General features: G+C 39.9%; 1 protein-coding gene across 1 annotated transcript; it reads right to left on the reverse strand.

Annotated features, from left to right (window-relative positions):
- Positions 1-1,577: 1,577 nt before the first annotated feature.
- fgf5 (fibroblast growth factor 5) lies at positions 1,578-18,340 on the reverse strand. The gene is made up of 3 exons (XM_042488866.1): positions 17,410-18,340; positions 13,448-13,551; positions 1,578-2,734 (listed from the first exon to the last, which is right to left on the reverse strand). The coding sequence occupies exons 1-3, from the start codon at positions 17,618-17,620 to the stop codon at positions 2,366-2,368; spliced, it is 684 nt and encodes a 227-aa protein (XP_042344800.1). The 5' UTR covers positions 17,621-18,340; the 3' UTR covers positions 1,578-2,365.
- Positions 18,341-18,909: the final 569 nt, after the last annotated feature.

The raw sequence follows: 18,909 nt of genomic DNA on the forward strand, positions 1-18,909 counted from the left end.
AACATGATCTTTGTCAATGTATCTTTTACATCTGGTTTGCAGAAACGTACAATGTCAACGTTTTTGGTGACCGGGTTGTAGATGACTGAAGTGTACATACAAAATGTAAAGATACATGTTTTATACTTTAACTCTTTGTTGTTACAAACTCATTTCAGATGATGCATATGTTTGAGATTTTGAATCTCAGTTGTGAATAAAAATGTGACGGACATTGTGAATTTCTGTACTTGGATTAGTTTCCTATATAGGTTAATACACAGGTTTTAAAAATTGTCCTTGTACCCCAAGCTTAAGTAATTCCAACAATTAAATAATTATAATATCACAATATTTCATTTATAGTTCAGGCTCTTCTGGAGGCCAACCCCCCCAAAAGATGTCCGTATGTTCCTACATGGCCGCTCCACGGCTGTTTGCCATCTGATACACCTACAGCTTGAACCTTCCCGAAACCAAGTGACCGCTCTTCCTCGGCATCTTTATCCCTGCGGTGACGGCGGTGCGCGCTCCTCCTGGGGGGGAATGCCGTGAGGTCATGACTCTGGATTTTTCGAGGGACAGCCGGTTGCTAAAATGATAGTTTTGATGGACAGTTTTCTCCTTGATCCCTCACAGCTGTCCAGGAGGAGGAGGAGAGTCTCCAGAGAAGCAGTCCTCATTTTCATGATGATTATCACAAATCTGGTGTAAGGACAGGGACAGTTGGTCGGTGTGTGTGTTTAGGCAGGAGACATGTTTGAAGCACTTTCCAGGTTTGAGAGAGCTTTTGTGTCTCATATAATTATTTTTCAGGGTTTAAAGCTGAAATCCATACCCTATTTTTTTGTTTAACTGTCATATTTTTGTCATCTGTGTGGCGGAGTGCTGTCAGATGTTAGAACATGGTGGTAGACTTTTTGTCTGTGCTAATTAAAGTTGAGCATTTCTACAGCGATGTTTTGTAGCTCCCTCCGCATTTTATATTTATCTTAACATTTTAACAATTATTTAACTCTTTGTATTTTTAATGTAACACATCTTGTGTTATATGATAAAATAAAATGAATTATTTCGTCTGCTCAACCCAGAGCTGACGACATGATTTTCATTTTACAAAATCTGTCACCCTATTCTGATTTGTTATAGTTTTATCACTTTATGTTGGACTGTTAAAAAAATTCACATGAAAAAATTGTAAAACATGTTTGTCCACACTCATATGTTGTCATTAAAGTTGACAGTGTTTCAAATGTTGCTGCAAAGAAGCTATAACATGGATGGTCAATCTTCAAACCAGCAGCACAGAAGAACTTTACAATCAGCACAGTTTTAAAATGTTTAAGGTTTTTAAGATTTTAAGGTTGAATAATGACCAGAAATGTGTTTTTTGCAGAACATTATGATGTCACAATGAAGCTGATTTTAGGCCTTTTGGATATAAAATGTCAGACTACATCATTATAAGCTATTAGACATTTGTGTGAAATTTTGTAATAATTAGTGAATGGTTTCTTGAGTTATGGACAAAAACATGTTTTGTGAGGAAACAGTGTCCACCAAATCCTAATCAGTTCATCCTTACGTCCAAGTGGACATTTGTGCCAAATTTGTGGAAATTCCCTTATGGCCCTCTAGAGATAGTCTGTTCATAAAAATCAGAAATACAAGGTGACCTTGGCCTTTAATCACCAAAACTGTTGAATCCAAGTGGACATTTGTGCCAAATTTGAAGAAATTTGCTCAAGATGCTCTTGAGATATTGCTTTTACAAAAATGGGGACGCACAGACAGGCTATTGCCAGCTCGAAGCATAAAAATTGTGGAATTAAATTAGAAATCTGTGATGAAGAAAAAACAAAAAATTTTTTTGAAAAAAGGTCTGTATTTTCCCCCAAAATAATATTGTACAGCCTCCCACTAACGAACAAATAACGGACAGCATGACATCAGTATTTGAAGACATTTTTGTTCAGTTAGCAAGAAACAAAACAAACATGGACGACTTTCATTCTTTGATGCACAACTTAAAATTAAATTCAAATACGTCTCACCAAGAGTATGAGAGTTATGGATTTCAGCTTTAACACTGATATTTTTAAAGGACCTTTTCTCAGCCTGCGGTGCTGCTAATGTTCACCATGTACACAAATGATAACATAAAACAGGACGGAGCGTCATCAGCTCGAGCGGAAACTCCCAACTACGATCATAGCCTCGCTAAAGAGAAGCTCAATAGTTGCACCTGGCAGCCCTTTGAGGTTTTCACACACTTCACAGATACCCGGAATGCTTTGAATGTCAGAAATGACCGTTATCAGTTATCTGGGCTCGTCCATCACTTGTATGTTTAAGTGTTTTTGAACTCTGTACCCCAGATAGACATTTATCCAAACCGATACTTGGGCCAGTACTTGACTTGTGTACGTCTCGGTGGTGTCGCTGGTTGTACGACCTTTGCCACAGGAGGTTTTGGCGGCGGTGGCGGCGGGGTTTTCCTCCGCTCTTTGCTCCTGTCTGTGATGGTGAAGCCTCGCTCGCTCTTGTCGTGCAGGCTGACCCTCGGCAAAAAGTGCGTGGAGACATGCTGGGATTTGACCCGAGGGCTGGAGCCCATTTTGGCTTTCCCTCTCTTATTGAGGGCCACGAACCACTCGCGACCAGTCCTGTGGTTCCTGTGGATTATTGAGGCGTAAGTGTTGTAGCTGTTCTCCTGGAAACGTTCCCTGAACTTACAGTCATCTGTGAACCACTCCTGCAAAAGAAGGGAAAGATGAGGTGTAAACAGGTGTTACTGCTCGCCTTTAATCAAGCCGAATTGTTGTTTATTAGTTTATATCAGTCAATGGAGCTTTTTTGTGATTAATTTTGGATGAACAAACCTTTAAATCTGGTAACATTTGTGAATTGCTCCACTTCTGAGTACATGATACTGGATCCATCCACATGTAAACACAACTCAGCTGCCGAACATGTGGGTGTTTGCTTGCTACCATGTAACCTAACCCCATGTTTCTCTTGTTAGCTGCTGCTAAGATAATTGTCTTTAAATTGGAGAAAGAAAAGGTAATAGCTCCTATTCCTTTAAAAGAAAGTTCCCTCTAACAAGCTCTGTCAGATGCTCCCTGATTACGTTTTATGTCCTCATTAAGACTAAAAAACACACATACATACACAAATATTACTACTGTGAGAAGCTTGTGAAATTCGAGGTAGATTGTCCTCATTGTGAGATGTGTTTCATCCATCTGAGAAAAGGAGCAGGAAGCACACTATTATCTAAGGGTAGCCATTTACAAACCGATGGGAAAAATAAATGTTGGCATTGTACCTTTCTGCAAACAACAGATGCATTACATTTGCATGTTATTATCTGATTTGATTTGAAAATGTATTTTGAATATGAAAAAAAAGAAAAAAGGAAATGATCATACAAACAAGCAGACAGACAGAAAAAAAGTGATATTCAAAGACAACGTAACACATAAAGATGACTTGTTAACATATCTGAAAAGGGGTGAGAAGAAGCACACATTTAAATTAATTTAATTAATCCCATCACTTCTCCATAAGGCACTGATTTACTATTTGGCAGATACATTGAAACTTTACATTAAAATGAATGTGTGGTTAGGTTTAAGAAAAAAACATTTGGTTATGTCATGTTTTGGCTTAAACACTTTTTGTGCAGTGTCTGTAAAAAACAACCACTTTTGGTGGCGCTGTCCTCAGTGAAAAAAACAGCAAGGAATCCCAAAATTATTTGGTTTTGTTGTAAGCTGCAGCCTGGCAGTCACCGTGGTGTCCCCCCATCCACCATCCCCTCCACCTCTCTCTCTTTCAAACTCTGTTCAGACAGATTTGGATCGATGTTTGAGCGCTGCTTGGGCGTCGACGAATGGTGGGGAGATGTTAGCAGGGGTTTTGTGCCGTGGGGAAACAGAATATGTGTAACTTAAAGCCTAAATCAAAAAGAGAGGGCTGAGTTTATAAAAAATCACAACCATTACAGTTGTCAGGGATGTTGAAATTAGCTATTGACACCAAAATTGTTTATTGTACCAGGCTGTGAACATGTTTATTTCTGCTGTAGAGTTGGGCATTTTAACATGGGGGTCTATGGGGATTGACTCTGTTTTAGAGACAGCCTCTAGTGGCCATTAGAGGAACTGCAGTTTTTGGTGCTTCCACATTGAGATTGCCGCTTGTATTATATGTATGAAACATGCAAATTTAACATATTTATGGTTTGTAGAAACATACAGGGCAAACCTTTTCCTCTGGTTTCTAAACTGCCATGTGTTTCTCTTTAAAATAACTAAATAAATACAGGTGACTGAATATTATAGTGGACAAGCTGACAAGTCAGACACTGTGTGAGGAAATCTCCTGAATTTGCAATAATCTGTAGAGCATCTGCATAAGTGTCACTTTTGTTTTCACTGTGTAACAATTTTCAGTTGATTTGAAAATTAAGAAAATAATAATTTCTCACACAATAGCTGATCAGGGAGGGCAACACAATGAGAACAGACAGGAGGGGCTGATGGTGGACCTGTTGTTGTACGTAATGCCCAAAACTAAAGGGAAAAACATGAATCTTTAATAATACAGAGCAGGAGCAGTTTCATAATGCTATAATTACAACATAATTCAGAGTGGGAAAACATCATTATTATCTCAACCTGTGATTGCTCGCTGCTGTTTAACATAATATGGTCTGATTATGATCTGATCAGCTGCTGTTAAACTGACACCGCTCCAAAATAACACGTTCTCTTTCATCTTGGGGGTGGGTTTCAAAGTCAACCAAATGACTTTTGCTTATCACAGAGATGCTTTGACTGACAGCAGCAGAGCCTCCTTTGTACTGGTCAAAAACTCATTATGGCCGGCGTATCAACTTCATCCAAGAAAAACCTCGAAATGATGACACACTGTGTGTTGCTCTGATAGTGTTGTTTGTGACATTAGTAATAGATTGATCAGCGGGATTATTTGGTTTCACAGAATATCAACTGAATATATGTGACACACCAAATAGATCAGATTGATAATTCAGGAGTTTGGGAAAAGCTATCACTCACATAATGCTATAAGTGATGCAGGCCTCAGCTCCCCAAAAGTGAGGTTATTCAATCTCGATCGCCCCTGGTGACTGACTGCAGCACAGGTCCAAAGTCCCGCACCTTTATGTTAGTGAATGGTCATAGGCCAAACTAAAAACTCAAAGTAAATGCCAAACTTTTTTTTCCCAAAGATGGTTTCTGTCACTGAAGGTAGTTCTCATCACTCGATGATAAGTTCAGTTTAATGAGTAATTAAATTATACAAAAGGGGACTTTTCTGCCATGATTGACAGCCGTGACAGCCAATCCGTGCACTCGGTCGGACGGGTGTTTTGGCAGGAAACTCCCCCACCGCGGATATCGCAACTGCACAGTTGCTGGCTCTAAATGACATCACCCTCTCAAGATAGCGACACCCATACTTAGGATATTTTAACCTCACTTCAGCATGTCGGGACGTAGGGGCGTGTCGTCCATCTTTATATACAGTCTATGGCCTTGACCATTCGATGATTGATTCGATGAAGGAAGTTTTACATCCAATCACAATAATTATGTTAACTAAATTTGGAGTCCGCTAAATCAGAGACAGAGACAAGACCGAGTCAAAATGAATTTGATTCCGAGACGAATTCGCGAGTCTCTAAAAGTGGTCTTGACACCAGTCTTGAGACCATGACCGATCTGGAGTACTAGCACACTTTCACAGACCATGCATTAAATCATCTCGTGTGATGCTACTTAGCCAATCAAATCTGTGCATCCTTCATGCTAAAGTTAATGTAAACTGTAATTAAAGCGTGTAAGACTGAAATGATTTGGGTTGTAAATTGAAACCAACCCACCCAAGTGAAACAAGTTGTGTACCAAAATGCTCTGTTCTTATTTAAAATGTAAAGGAAACACTGGCATACATACATCACTCTGTTACACAATAGTGTAGTCGGCGACGCAGATATTCATTGAATGTTCCCGTTTTGTGCCTAAAAATATCTCGGGTGGGAAACTCTGACATGTACCCAGGGATGCCTGCTTTCTTGCTGCAGTATGACTTTGTTGTATAACCTCCTGCCATTCTGAAATAAAACAAACTGTTCTGCTTTGCTGAAGAGTGCAGCATAGCAGAAAATGATGCCATTACAGCGTTTGGTAAACATGCCAGTCACAAGAGAGCGCACTGCGGCCGCGGCACAACGGTATAAACCTTTAAGTTATTCAAAGTGACCGACTGTTCCTTTTGGCTGTTGTTTTTTAAAGATGATTAGAAATTTGAACAGAACTCCCGAGTCAGTGCTACGGGTGGATTGCAATGATTTAACAAAACGCAGCGTTTAAAGCAACGTACCGGCTCTGGTACCAGTCAGGGAATTACACATCTGGAAACAAATCCATTGGAGCATGTATGAATGTACTCTCACACAGGCACGTCGCACGCACACACACACACACACACACACACAAACAGGCATACCAGGAAAAAGCTTTGGCCCCTGCTGTGTTTCATAGGATTTTAATGGCTGCGGCCAGATTCCAGAGATCTTATTGTTAAAATCATAATGCTTGTACAGCTGTTTAACCTGGCTCTTGCCCTGCTGGATTGGTCACACTCTTTTAAAGGGACCTTTCCCATGATCCTCGGGGTTAGCTGAGCTGAGGGCAGAGGTGGAAAGTTACAGATTTTCTCTACCCAAATAAAATTTTCACAAATTTGTTCCTCTTACTCGTACCACTGCTGCAGACAGGGGGTAAGGGTACTTTTTTAATTCCATTCAAATACGAGACACAATAAACTACAGGCATACTTTACTCTGATATGCACAAACATAATTTAACATATCATTACAGAGCTGATTGCACAATGTAATGGCTATAGAATAATGGTTCCCTACAGACTAAATCACAATGTTTCTTTACATTAAACATGAGAATAGAAAACCTTCTGCATAAAATGAAATGGCCCTGAGCAAGTACTACCTCAAATGGTTGGTTTTTAGCCACTTAAAAAAAGGGCCAAGCTAAAAAATTTAAAAATTCAATATCAGGTTAAGTGTATGTTATATTTATAATATTTTTATTTTACTTCCTTGTCACAAAGGGATGTCTAACTTGAGATGTGTTGACTGACAGCAGCAAAGTTGGGATGTAGTTTCAATTTAAGCCTGTTAAATGCCTGTTAAATGCATTGTGTCTTTTCAATATATATTTCTGATTTCAAAGGAAATGTACAGTTCCTGCTTGTTATATGCATACAGGCTTCTGCAAAATAAACATACACTGTTGGTTAAATACCTCGTATTTATGTTTATTCAGAAAAGAAAACATCATGGTATGGCTTAAAATTCATACTGCAAGTGATCAGCAGGCTACCAGGTGAATGTGCAGGGTTTGTTGGATCTATCCACAGCCCCTCCCTTCTGTCCCAAAGGGACTTTACAGCTCCTTAAGTTATGTCGTTACCAACAACGCTGTATCATACTGCCACAACAGGTGAAATACAGTCCATACATGCCGTATCAAACCTAGAGTAAATCCTGCCACGTTATAAACTGATGGCACACGGCATGCATCATACCACCACAAAAGGTGACTTTTTGTGTTCGGTGTTTTACACCGAAATCAGTGACCAAGAGGAGGCATTTGATGGGTCACAAAACACAGGACCTGAACCTAACCTCCTTAACTTTACATTATTCATATTATTTTACATTTAGGCTGGAACATAATTTGCACGGTGCTAATTCAAAGGATGTCGTACAAAACTGTTGTGTTTCTACTTTTGTAAGATATCATACTAAGCGTTGTATGATGATACATTGACAAGTTGTAGAAATATTTAACACAAAATCAAAAATTTCAACCTGCTGGGGAAGATTACATTTTCATTTTGATGCAACATCTGGGAACCACGAATGCCTGCATCAAACTGAGTTCCAATCCATCAAGTAGATGTTGAAATATAAGAGGAAAATCTGAGCTGCTGGCGAGTCAAAGTCAATAGGATTCATCCTCTGAGGACCATGGATGTTCGTACCAGATTTTGTTGAAATGTATCAAATATGTGTTCAGACGTGCTATTTAAAACCAAAAGAGGTTGGACAGTAAACAGATGATAGACTGATATGAGCTGTAGGACACTTATATACACTGACTGAAGGAACTGGACTTACAGTGAACTGGTTAAAAATAGGTTAACACTTAATGGCTGGAATAAAATGCACAGAAACGCATCATAGGAGCAAAGAAACTGTAACTAAAACACATCTAAAAAAAAAAAGATAGAAATCAAAAACATGAGTTCAATCAAGTTGTTGCATCTCCCTCTCCCTCTCTCTCTCTCTCACTGTGTCACTGTTTGTTCAACAAATGCAGGCGACCCTTTCACCTTCCTACAGATTATGTTTGTGATGGCTTGCTGAGCGGGTCACGCAGAGTAATGCGCATCTGTCTCCTCGCCCGTTTTTCAGCCAATAAATTGCCACTGTGAAAACATCTAAATATTAGATATGACAGACGATGCAACAAGATAAGGTTCAGGGTGTCACCCGACACCCCGACGTGAGGCCCGCGCCTGTCTGCGGCCCCAAGGTTTACATCCACCCCAAATCATCAAGGCGGTTAAATAGCACAGTGCAGCTGCAGACACAGATTGGAGTTTTAGTTATACAAATATTTCTCCGAGGCAGAGCTGCTCCGGAGGCAAAAATAAGCTCAGGCTGCAACGGTTGGAGCCAGAGAACCAGCCTCTCTGAGAGCAAGGTATCTACAGTAAGACGTAAAGCTGCAAAATCGAGCTCTGATTAAAGTGTCAAACTTAAAGTGCCTGCACATGAAACTGCACTCATGTCATCAACAATAAAGATTTTTAGACATGTTTCTATCAGGTGCAAAGTGTTATATGTATATGTATTTGACAAAAAATCTAAACTCTTTGCAACTCTTTGCTTGCAAACTTTATGCTGAGCTTTCAACCAGTCTTCCTCAAGGAATGGATTTAGTTGTCATGGAGCAAAATCCATCCACCAAGAGAGGCAACGAGATTTTGTAATCCAGCAAAATCTGACTCTGGGAATCACAGTCATCCAAAACCAAAGATAATTCAACACAAAAAAACTTCAGCTGTGAGGAAGAATCCCTGATTGTTACGTGCCATGAGTTTTACTACATACTTCATCCACAAAATCATCATTTGTATATCAATGTCTCAACCTGTGTAACAACATTGAATTTTAAAAAAACTTCAATGTGAATGAAGAATCCAAAAACAGGGTTCATGTTTAACAAAAAAACCTCTTAACAAACTCTTACACAACTCATACTCAAAATTATGATAATATACATGTTTATAATTTCACAGTTACGCATGACAAGTGATGCATTTGTGCAAAAGTTTTTTTTTCATGATTTGTTTTTTACGACATGCTAAACTGCATTTTTATTCATGATTTTTGTAGTCATGTTATACTGTGATGTTTTTTCGTGATTTTTGACCACATGCTTTACTATGATATATCACAGTTTTAGCAAAACTGCATGTTTTTGTGAAGCACTGAGCAAATAACTGGATAAATAAGACGTGGATTGCACTGCACAAAAAAACAGACCCCAGTATTTCAAATGGACACAACAGGCGGTTGCTGACGATTCAGCAAACTTTTTTTTCATTCTTGTTTACGTGTGTCCCTTCCTTTTAAGTGTCCCCTCTTTAAATTGTGACATTTTTGCAGGTCAGTGAATGCAGAACTGGGAGAGTTTGTCATTTGTTCTGTTTTTCCTCAGCAGCAGTTTGTAACTTTGTTGACATATTTATTTTCTCATCTGCTTGTTTTTCTGTATCATTTTATAATTTTTACACAAATCTTTCAGACCTGTGTGGTACTTTGTACCTGATATTTTGTTTATGTTCAGTTTGTCAGTAAATATAACAGATGATCGACCTCTCCACCAGATAGAGTGGATATATAACACTGGTTTCAAATTTCTGAAATTTAGACAGTTTGAACATGAGGTGAAGCAGCAGATGAGACTGGATTGTAGATACAAGAAAACCCTCCTGAGTCAGACTGTCGATGCATGACAAACTTCCAGCAGAAAATAAATGATCAGGTTTCAGTTTGATCCCCCGCTGTGTGCAGATTTGCTTTGTCGCACTATTTTCTCTTATTATCCACGTCGGCCCAGTTTGGGTTTATGTTTAAATCTTGTTTGGGATGTGCTTTGACCTCTGCAAAGTTTGTAATTTCCTCCCTATAAGCTCGACTGACAACTGAATATGTATCTGCTGCTGGACAGCTCACAGTCGCATTAGTGCATTTCTAGAAAGCTGCAGCTGAGAATGCACTTTGACGAAAGACAACACATCACTCCCCGCTGACAGGGTTTCATGAAACAATACCGGGAGCTGAGGGGGCATAAATCGCAGTTGCTCAGCATGCACACCCGCAGCAGCTCACAGACTCTCCGGCTCTCCGATTGTTGCTGGCCTGGCTGATTGTTTACTCAACATATTGATCTTCACTTTGTGGTTCACTCCTCTGTATATTATCAGCCATCCCAGACAGGACTTAATCTGCTCTTCCCATTAACACATGCTAATAGGGAGCTGCTTCTATCTATTCGCCTGCCAACGCTCCCACAGATGACTCGTCAGTGCGGCCGGCTGCTGGCTGGCCGGCTGGCCCGCTGACGGCAGCAAGGCCAAGCTGCTGTGGGCAGATTTGGGCTTACTGTGTGTTTGGGGGGATTTGAAAGTCTCTGAAACTGTGACTAAAGATTACAGCAGTATGCCATGACATGCTGATGTCAGATTTGGGGATTTCATTATGCAGCACAGATGCAAAGCTGCACAAAGTAATAAATAAGACAAATATAGCTGGACTGGGCAAGGTTTTGAAGGAGAAATACGCCCATTGCATGAGTCCAAAAGAGCATCATATTGACTGCAAATAAGATGCAGATTCACAGGATTTGGCCAAATTAAATTCCAGTGCCAGGTATGGCCACTGGTAGGTCTGCTCACAAAACAAGAAATGTTTGATCAAAATCAGAAGCAAACAATAAGGAACTCTGAGCGAGGGAATTCACTCTTTATGTTTGGGAAAAGGGGACAGCTCAAAGCTCAGAAAAGTTACAATGGCGCCAAAAAGCTCCAAACAAAGTTTGCTTTTTCGGATCGTTGCGCAGTTGCGATCATTGTAACTTTCCAAAACTTGTGACACATGATTTGAATTACATATTTAAGCATTTTCTCCGTCACAAAACTCCCTCTGACACTACATGTATAACCAAATGAAACACTATCAATGACTTAATGGGGAAAATACCCAGGAGAGTCAGTCATTGTTGAAATTTGCACATTAATTTCATGGATGTATAAAGAAAACCAAATACAACATTGGAAATATGACCTCATTCATTCCTATAAAACTTGCATAATGGCGCATTAAGCCAAAAAAGTTATCCTTCCCGGGTATAAAATGACCTGCATCTTCTGCATACATGAACTGATGCACCAAAGACTTCTGCCAGCTGAGCGGCTAACTTCTGGTTTGGCCTCTATAAATGAGTAAAAAGTACATTTTTTAACCTCTGAATTGCAGCACAGTGGAGGTACAAAGTTGCAAATTAAGTGCAAGTACTTCAAAATTGTTCTTAAGTACATCACTTGAGTGAATGTACTTGTTACTTTCCACCATTGGTGGTGGGTGAACATGGTGAATCTAAACAGTCAGCATCTAAACAGTCACGGGCCGTATTCACAAAGCCTCCTAGTAAAAAGAGTTGCTCCCAAGTGATGAAATTGTAAGAAAGTTCCTAGAATTATGACGTTTTATAAGTATTTTCCCTTAAAGTTAAGACTAGATCCTGAGTGGAGAAAATGACAGAAAAACAAAGAGGTCAGATAATAACCACAAAATGCTGAATGACAGTAGGTGGGTTTCAATTACAAATTTGCACAAAACTTGAGCGTTAAGCACACTCAGTGACTGTGTTTCCACTGAGTGACCCAAACCCCTAACCCTAACCCTAACCCCTAACCCTGACATTAGCAGGTTTATTTCTATTGCAGCCACCGCACTAGCCGTCATTATTTTAAAGCGAAGGCAACGTAGGCTTGTTATGGAGCCATAATGGAAAGGCACGCCCCTTATATGTGAGAGCGGCCACATATGAGGGATTTCTAGGAGGTGATAGTCCGGATTTCATAGAGGAAATTAACTTTTGAAGAGTTAAGTGATGCAATAACACCTCTTGTAGCTGAGGCATCATGCCCGACGGAGCCCATTTCTACCGAGTAGATAGCCACAGCATCATGTGACCTATAAAAGTGAAAAAGGTGTTTCCCTTGCAGTTTTGTGAAATATGGCTTTTTCAGATTGCCTGAAATACTACCTCATGCAACCATAAAAACCTTTTTGTGATAAATGGAAGTTTTTTAAAGTTAACGTGTTTCCATTGGACGTATTTTATATTTGCAGTTTCTATTTGCACAATTTGAGGGTTAATGGAAACCCGGCTTGTGTGTTAATGAAACACCACAGATTAGATGGTGCCGGACTAATGTTGGTTGCTGATCTCGTTCTTGATACGCTCACATCTCCCACTCAAGGCAATAACTACATAACACCAGAAATAAAGTGATCACAACACTAAGATAGATGCCAACTGGAAAATGTTACAGTGCAGGAGTGTGGCCACACAACCACTACTTTTACAGTTTTATATAGAGATGCAGTTACTTTCATTTTCCCCTTACAGGCTCACAAAAAGACGTGTCTGTGACAACCAATCACATCAGTTAAAAGAATGCATCACACCTCCTTACGTAAGGTCAAAGTTTCTGTCCTTTTTTCTTCTTCTTCTTCTTCTCCGTTGCTCTGAGAGTTTTCCTTAATGACTCCTTGATTAAATTTTTTTGGTTAAATTAGGACCTCAGAGTATTGCCAGAATTTTTGTGAATACAGCCTCAGATCTTAATTTAGTTTAAAAAGTTGTACAAACATGACTCCAGTGTGGTGATAATGTTGCTTTGAGTCTGCAGGGTGTAGAAATATGCAACCGTTTGCTAACTTTAGGTCTGGATACGTGTCTGATAGGTTTAACCAAGTGCAGCTTTAAATGAATCTTGAGCATGAACGTCAATGTTAGAGATTAAATATTAGCAAGATGCTGTCGCTTTTACAAATCCAAACTCATCATTAAACATTTATAGAGTACTAAAGCTTTAGGATCAGACAACAAAATTGCAATAAACACTTGTAATCAACACTTACTTGCCATAAACAAGTTTCACTTCAGTAATACATATTGTAACCCTGCACAGTCAGCAGTATTTGTGCACTGAGATTAAGTTTAAGAGTTCAGGGAAACAGAAGCAGTGTGTGAAGCGTGCGGACACTTACGGTGGCATAGAGCCGTCCTCTTTTATTCATGGCCAGGAATCTGTTACTGTAGACCCCTTTGATGCCGATGACCCCCTGAGAAACCGCAAAGAGCTCCAGGACACCTGGGAGGACAAACAACATGCTGTGATGATTGATGGACGACAGAATGTATTTTTACTCCTCTTGTCATTTTCTGCGTCTCGACGCTGCTCTGTACACGAGTGGACGTGATCTGCTCTGCTGTCCCATCAGCTCGGTTATCCAGGTCAGCTGCACTCATCCTGAACTTACAGTATTTAAAATACTGGTGTTTGGGTGAGTACAAATAAACAGCGCAATGAGCAATTTGTATTTTATCCACCTTCTCTGGCAGTCAATTTTAATAACAAAAAGTGAGGAGCAAATTAGCAGAAATCCAAAGACATTTTGCTTTAATGGTCTTTTTTCGGCTGAAACACCAGTTGCACGCTCACATTATATCCTCCAGTAAGAAAAGTTGAACATGGCAGTTTCCTACTGTGTTAAATTCTTACTCATAATATTTTTTGTTCATCATGTTTATTAACTGTTGCAACAAAAACAAACCAAAGTCATGCATGTGCAACAGAACCCCAAACACTGATGCATGGCTGTTATCTTTTGTCTGAGAACATGGACCATCCTGGGACAGTCTGCACTGTGCACGAAGAGTTAGTTAACTTGTTGAATTATGTTGTTATCCGATGGTAATTTTTTGAAAATGTCACCCCTTCTGTTGCGGTATAAACTGGTGACGTCATGGCCGCACTTGACACATGCATGTTATGTTTCAGACGAACATCCATGCACGAGTAGGAGGACAACCAAAAAAAAAACCAATGGTGGACTAATGAGCTGTGTTTGTGCTGCTGACTCTACTCAGTTTATTCATGCTTCTAGATTTGTTTCACCACTGCTGCGTGTTCGCCATCGTCTTTTTGTTTGTTTATGCTCACTAATCTGTAGAAGAACGTTTTTATGTGTAGGTGCATGGTGTTCTTCTGTGGTGTGTCATTACGAAATTACATCGTCAACTACTGGCCTGGCATGCATACTACAGCAAGTTTGCGGATCTTTATACACAAGGATCATTCTCACAATGTTCATAGTAACACTTATTTTTTTAAAAATGCATCTGAAAAACTTGTCTGTTTTTAGTATGGACTGTTCTTGTCTAAACGCGTTTGTTTTTGTTGTGTGAAAACATGTATTTTGGTTTTCTACTACAAAAAGTATGAACTTGATAATGAACGTAATAGCTTCTCTTTGATCATGCTTGAAAAACCACCTTCTGTGATTGACATGATTTTTGTAATATGGACCTCTGTCCTGACCTCCTGGCCACTCTCGGTGAGTTAAAGTCTCATTTTGAAACATATGGGCCTTTGTGTGACACTAATACCGTCTACTGAAACCAGACTGATGAAAATCCTTAGTTCAGTTTCTGCAGGATAACAACACAATGTCTCAAAGGAAAAAGTCATTATGACTGCATGACAGACAGAAATCTACTGACACAATCTTGTAAAACCATTATATAAATCTGACTGCGGCATCAAGGTCAGTTAAGTATCCCGGAGCGAATGACAAGTGAAAATAAAAAGACTCTTAAGTGTTTTCCCAGATGAATATTGTCTCCGCAGTGACCAAACTGTGTATCAAGTACTATCCGAGTTATCCTGTGAGCCACTGATATGAAATGTAATGCAGTGTGATGGTAAGGGAATCTTCATATTACAAATCCAAGACGGCCAGTCTCCTGCTCGTCTCCGGCGCTGTCATGCAGGATTCAAAACCACATGGCTGTCGTGTTGAAATCCATGTAACCTGACAACTCTTCTAAAGGGGACCATGAAATGGAGGCACAAGTGCACTTTCACGGTGAGCTTCGGCTGTTTCGTCAGCGGAGCGGCGACGAGGGATCTGATGGTGCAGTAAAAAAAAACTGAAAATCAAAGTCCTCTGGACAAGATGAGACAGGACAAGATTCACATAAAGGACGGTCGGAGCTTTGGAATTTGAAAACTGCTGTATTCAACAACGCTTTTAAAGTTTTATATAAATGTTTTCAGTCATGCTATAAATCCTAATTTCCCTTGTTCTGCGTGAAGCTGAAAACTGTTCATTCACTGTTTGAGTTTGGGGAGCAGTTTAGTCCAGGTTTAAGTATTGATATCTTCCTTCTGTTTGAGTTCAGAGATGTTTTCAAATGAATAATTTCACTTTAAACAGATTGTGAAACCTCAGTGTTAGTCATTATTTTCAGATATTGTCTTAATCCCAAAACTAATGTTTTTGATACATTGGAAATGATCTTGCTACACTTGTAATGCCAGAATCTGTGACCAAAAAAAAAAATCATTTTGTGAGTTGCTGAATGGTTAGCGTTACAGTTTAAGTTCTAGGTTACAGATTCTGACCAGCTGGACACAGACATCATTTTGGAATCACCAGCCTCACAATACTATCATGATACTCAAATCATGATACAATGTTATTGAGGTTTTGGGTTTCATATGCTGCGATGACATATCTTGTGATGTATTGCAATGTTTTACCTTTTTAAACAACAAATTATGTCCCAAAAGGAAAAAGAATAAACAATCTCAATCTGCAGTTTTCTTACAACAAAATGGTGATATTTTGTCAATTTTAAATTGTGTGCAAAGTAACCAAAATCCCATATCTTCCAAACACCTCATGCCAACATCACCTTTACATAGATTAACAACCTTTAGCCATGAGGCATGTAAAACAAAATCCAACATCTTCAAATGTTATGACGTAAACATCCATGCAATGTGAAATTCAGTCATTGTTTGACGTATCAAAATACAGAATATTGTAGTTTTTGTAAGAAATTAGTTTAAAAAGTTACAAGAAAATTACATTAAAACAAGCAGGAAAAACGTTTTTAAAAATTAAAAGAAATAACCCTTAAAGAGTGCTAAAATATTTTTATTTACGGCAACACAAAAGATATAAGAATTATAGACATAGTTTCCTTGACATTTGTCCTTAGTTTTTTGTTTGTTTGTTTATAATATCTAATAATCCACCACAGATAACTGTCAGGTCCTTTTCTTGTCACCTTTGGGTGAATTTTACCCAAACTTGCTTTTCACCTTTCTTTTCCCATGTTTTCGAAGGAAAAGAAACCAATTTTCTCAGGTTTCAGGGTTTTAAAACCTGTGAAAAGCATCTGAACACAGCACAATAAAGCTAATGTTGTTCCAAGTGCTAAAGGGTTAAATTACTGGACCCTTGCAAATACATTATATTAATCTGGACAATATAGCTGCTTATATCAGCCATCTGCACTGAAGAAAAGTCAATAATTCCAGAAATCCTATTTTTCTTAAAACAGCTGAAAATATTTCCATAGAGCACATTTATGCACCTGTAAACTGCTCTTTATTTGTGACTTATTTCGTTCAAAAAAACTGAAATAACTGAATGTGCATCCAACCCCCCCGGATATTTTCATTAGTTCTGGTTATAAGTCAGCTTCAATAACAGACAACAACAATAATAATAATAATAGTCTTTTAAGGAGGACATTTTTTGCAGCGCGTGTGATGACAATCGCGCTGATTGGTAATCCAACACATCATCCTGCTGCACCTGTTACTTCCACAAATAGTCTACCTGCCAACATCCCGGGGAGACACAAACAAGGCTCGTCAGGCAGAAGCCCGCTGCTCAGATATTTCACAGGGTCAGGCGGCCTAAGTTTAGGCGCGCGCTCATTACTCTCTTCCTGTGCAAATCATTATTGTTGGAACTTCCTCGGATGACAACTAAAATAGATGCAAACAGAAGGGGATCAATTATGAGCAAATGCAGGAACGCAGATCCAAGTGCGCACTCTCAGCGGGACGCACGGGATTCACGTGCGCGTCACGCCTTTTTATAATTTAGTAGTTGTTGCCGCACCGTGAAAACCGGAGTGAAAGACTTACTCAGCTGATTGGGCTCATGGCTGCCGTTGACTCTGCCGTCGGGATGAATCTGGAGGTGGAAGCCGATGCCAACCCTACAGTAGAGCCTGCAAGTCCTGCGTCCAGACCTGATCCCCTCCTCCAGAAGTTGGCGCTCCAAGGAGACGTGCTCTGCTCCGGCGGCGGCGCAAAACAAGTGAGCGACGGTCAGAAGGTAAAGAGGAACATTCATTCTTCCAAAAAGGAGACCCTCGCTACGCCACTTCTAGCATTTTTTGGTGTCGCTCCTGATGGTCTGGGCACCGCGAGCCACGCGCACACACGCATGCAGCGCTCCTGGGCATTACCCCGGCTGCAGTAGCTGGAGTTGTTCTGCTGGCACGGGGATATTTATAACGCCAATGATCTCACTACTCGATGCATGCCTGAGCTCTAAAGGACGCTCTTTCATCCAGATTTTGTCGCCGAGATGCCACTCCTGCTCAGCACCGATCCACAGCAGCGGGGCGTGAAGGGAGCGCGACTCACACCGCACATTTTCCAAGGAATCGTCCGCGCCAGGACGCACTAAGCGCGGCATTTTACGCACAGGGAAACATCGTGTTAATAGATCGAGGACGCGGTTAATTCACACATGAACAGACATGAGAAAACGTCTCTTCTGGCGGCGCTTCTTTCCATGTAAGAAGAGTTGAAGCGAAATAATGACACGCAGAAGCGAGGACGGTGTGGTCTGAGACAGCAGAGATCATCAGGTGGTGCAGCAGAGTTTTAACACTGGCTCACCGGGAGACTCGGGCAGCTGTATTTATAGGCTTTAGTCCACCTTATCATCCGATACGTCCACATGCTGCCAGCAGAAGCGTCTGTCAAGTTGCTGTTTGTACTCTGAGCTGTGCACATTGGCAGGGGAGACATTGTTGTTATCACATTTTGGATTAGTGAAAAAAATAAGTGGAAAATTAAATATCATTACACTTTTTAAACGCACAATTCTTTATTTTTTTCTATGCTTGTTATACGTAATTTTTTCGCTGCTTCCATGAGATTCTACCTCCCAGCAATACTCAACTTCCAGCCAAATATGGCCCCTGGATTGGGTGCCAAGTGGCCCCCCCAGTCATTTTCTAATTCACATTAAAACTGATTCACACTGGGCATTGTTTTTGCACACATAAGGTGCTGGAGGGCATAAACCAGCATCAAAATAGAGCTTGTTTATCAAAAAAGTGCTAGTGGAGGATCCCCCACACCCCCCAACAGAGGTCTTATCTCAGCCCCTAATGTCGTAAAATCCTAGAGACATCTAAAAAATCCTAGAAATGTCCTAAAATCCTGGACACGTTCTGAAATCCTTGAAATGTTCTTAAATCTTAGAAATGCTCTAAAATCCTAGATATGTCCTAAAATCTTAGAAATGGTCTGAAATCCTAGAGATGTCCCAAAATCCGAGAAATGTACTAAAATCTTAGAAACGTCTTAAAATCAAGAAACATTATAAAATCTAAGAAATGTCCTAAA

Source organism: Plectropomus leopardus, chromosome 6 (assembly GCF_008729295.1).
Source record: "Plectropomus leopardus isolate mb chromosome 6, YSFRI_Pleo_2.0, whole genome shotgun sequence".
Classification (NCBI taxonomy): domain Eukaryota; kingdom Metazoa; phylum Chordata; class Actinopteri; order Perciformes; family Serranidae; genus Plectropomus; species Plectropomus leopardus.

Excerpts from the sequence above, each read along its gene's own strand:
- fgf5 (XM_042488866.1), bottom strand. The coding sequence starts at position 17,620 with ATGAATGTTCCTCTTTACCTTCTGACCGTCGCTCACTTGTTTTGCGCC. Across the intron at positions 13,552-17,409 it reads CCATGAGCCCAATCAGCTGA|GTGTCCTGGAGCTCTTTGCG; the intron begins GTAAGTCTTTCA and ends TTGTCCTCCCAG. Across the intron at positions 2,735-13,447 it reads GAGGACGGCTCTATGCCACC|GAGTGGTTCACAGATGACTG; the intron begins GTAAGTGTCCGC and ends CTTCTTTTGCAG.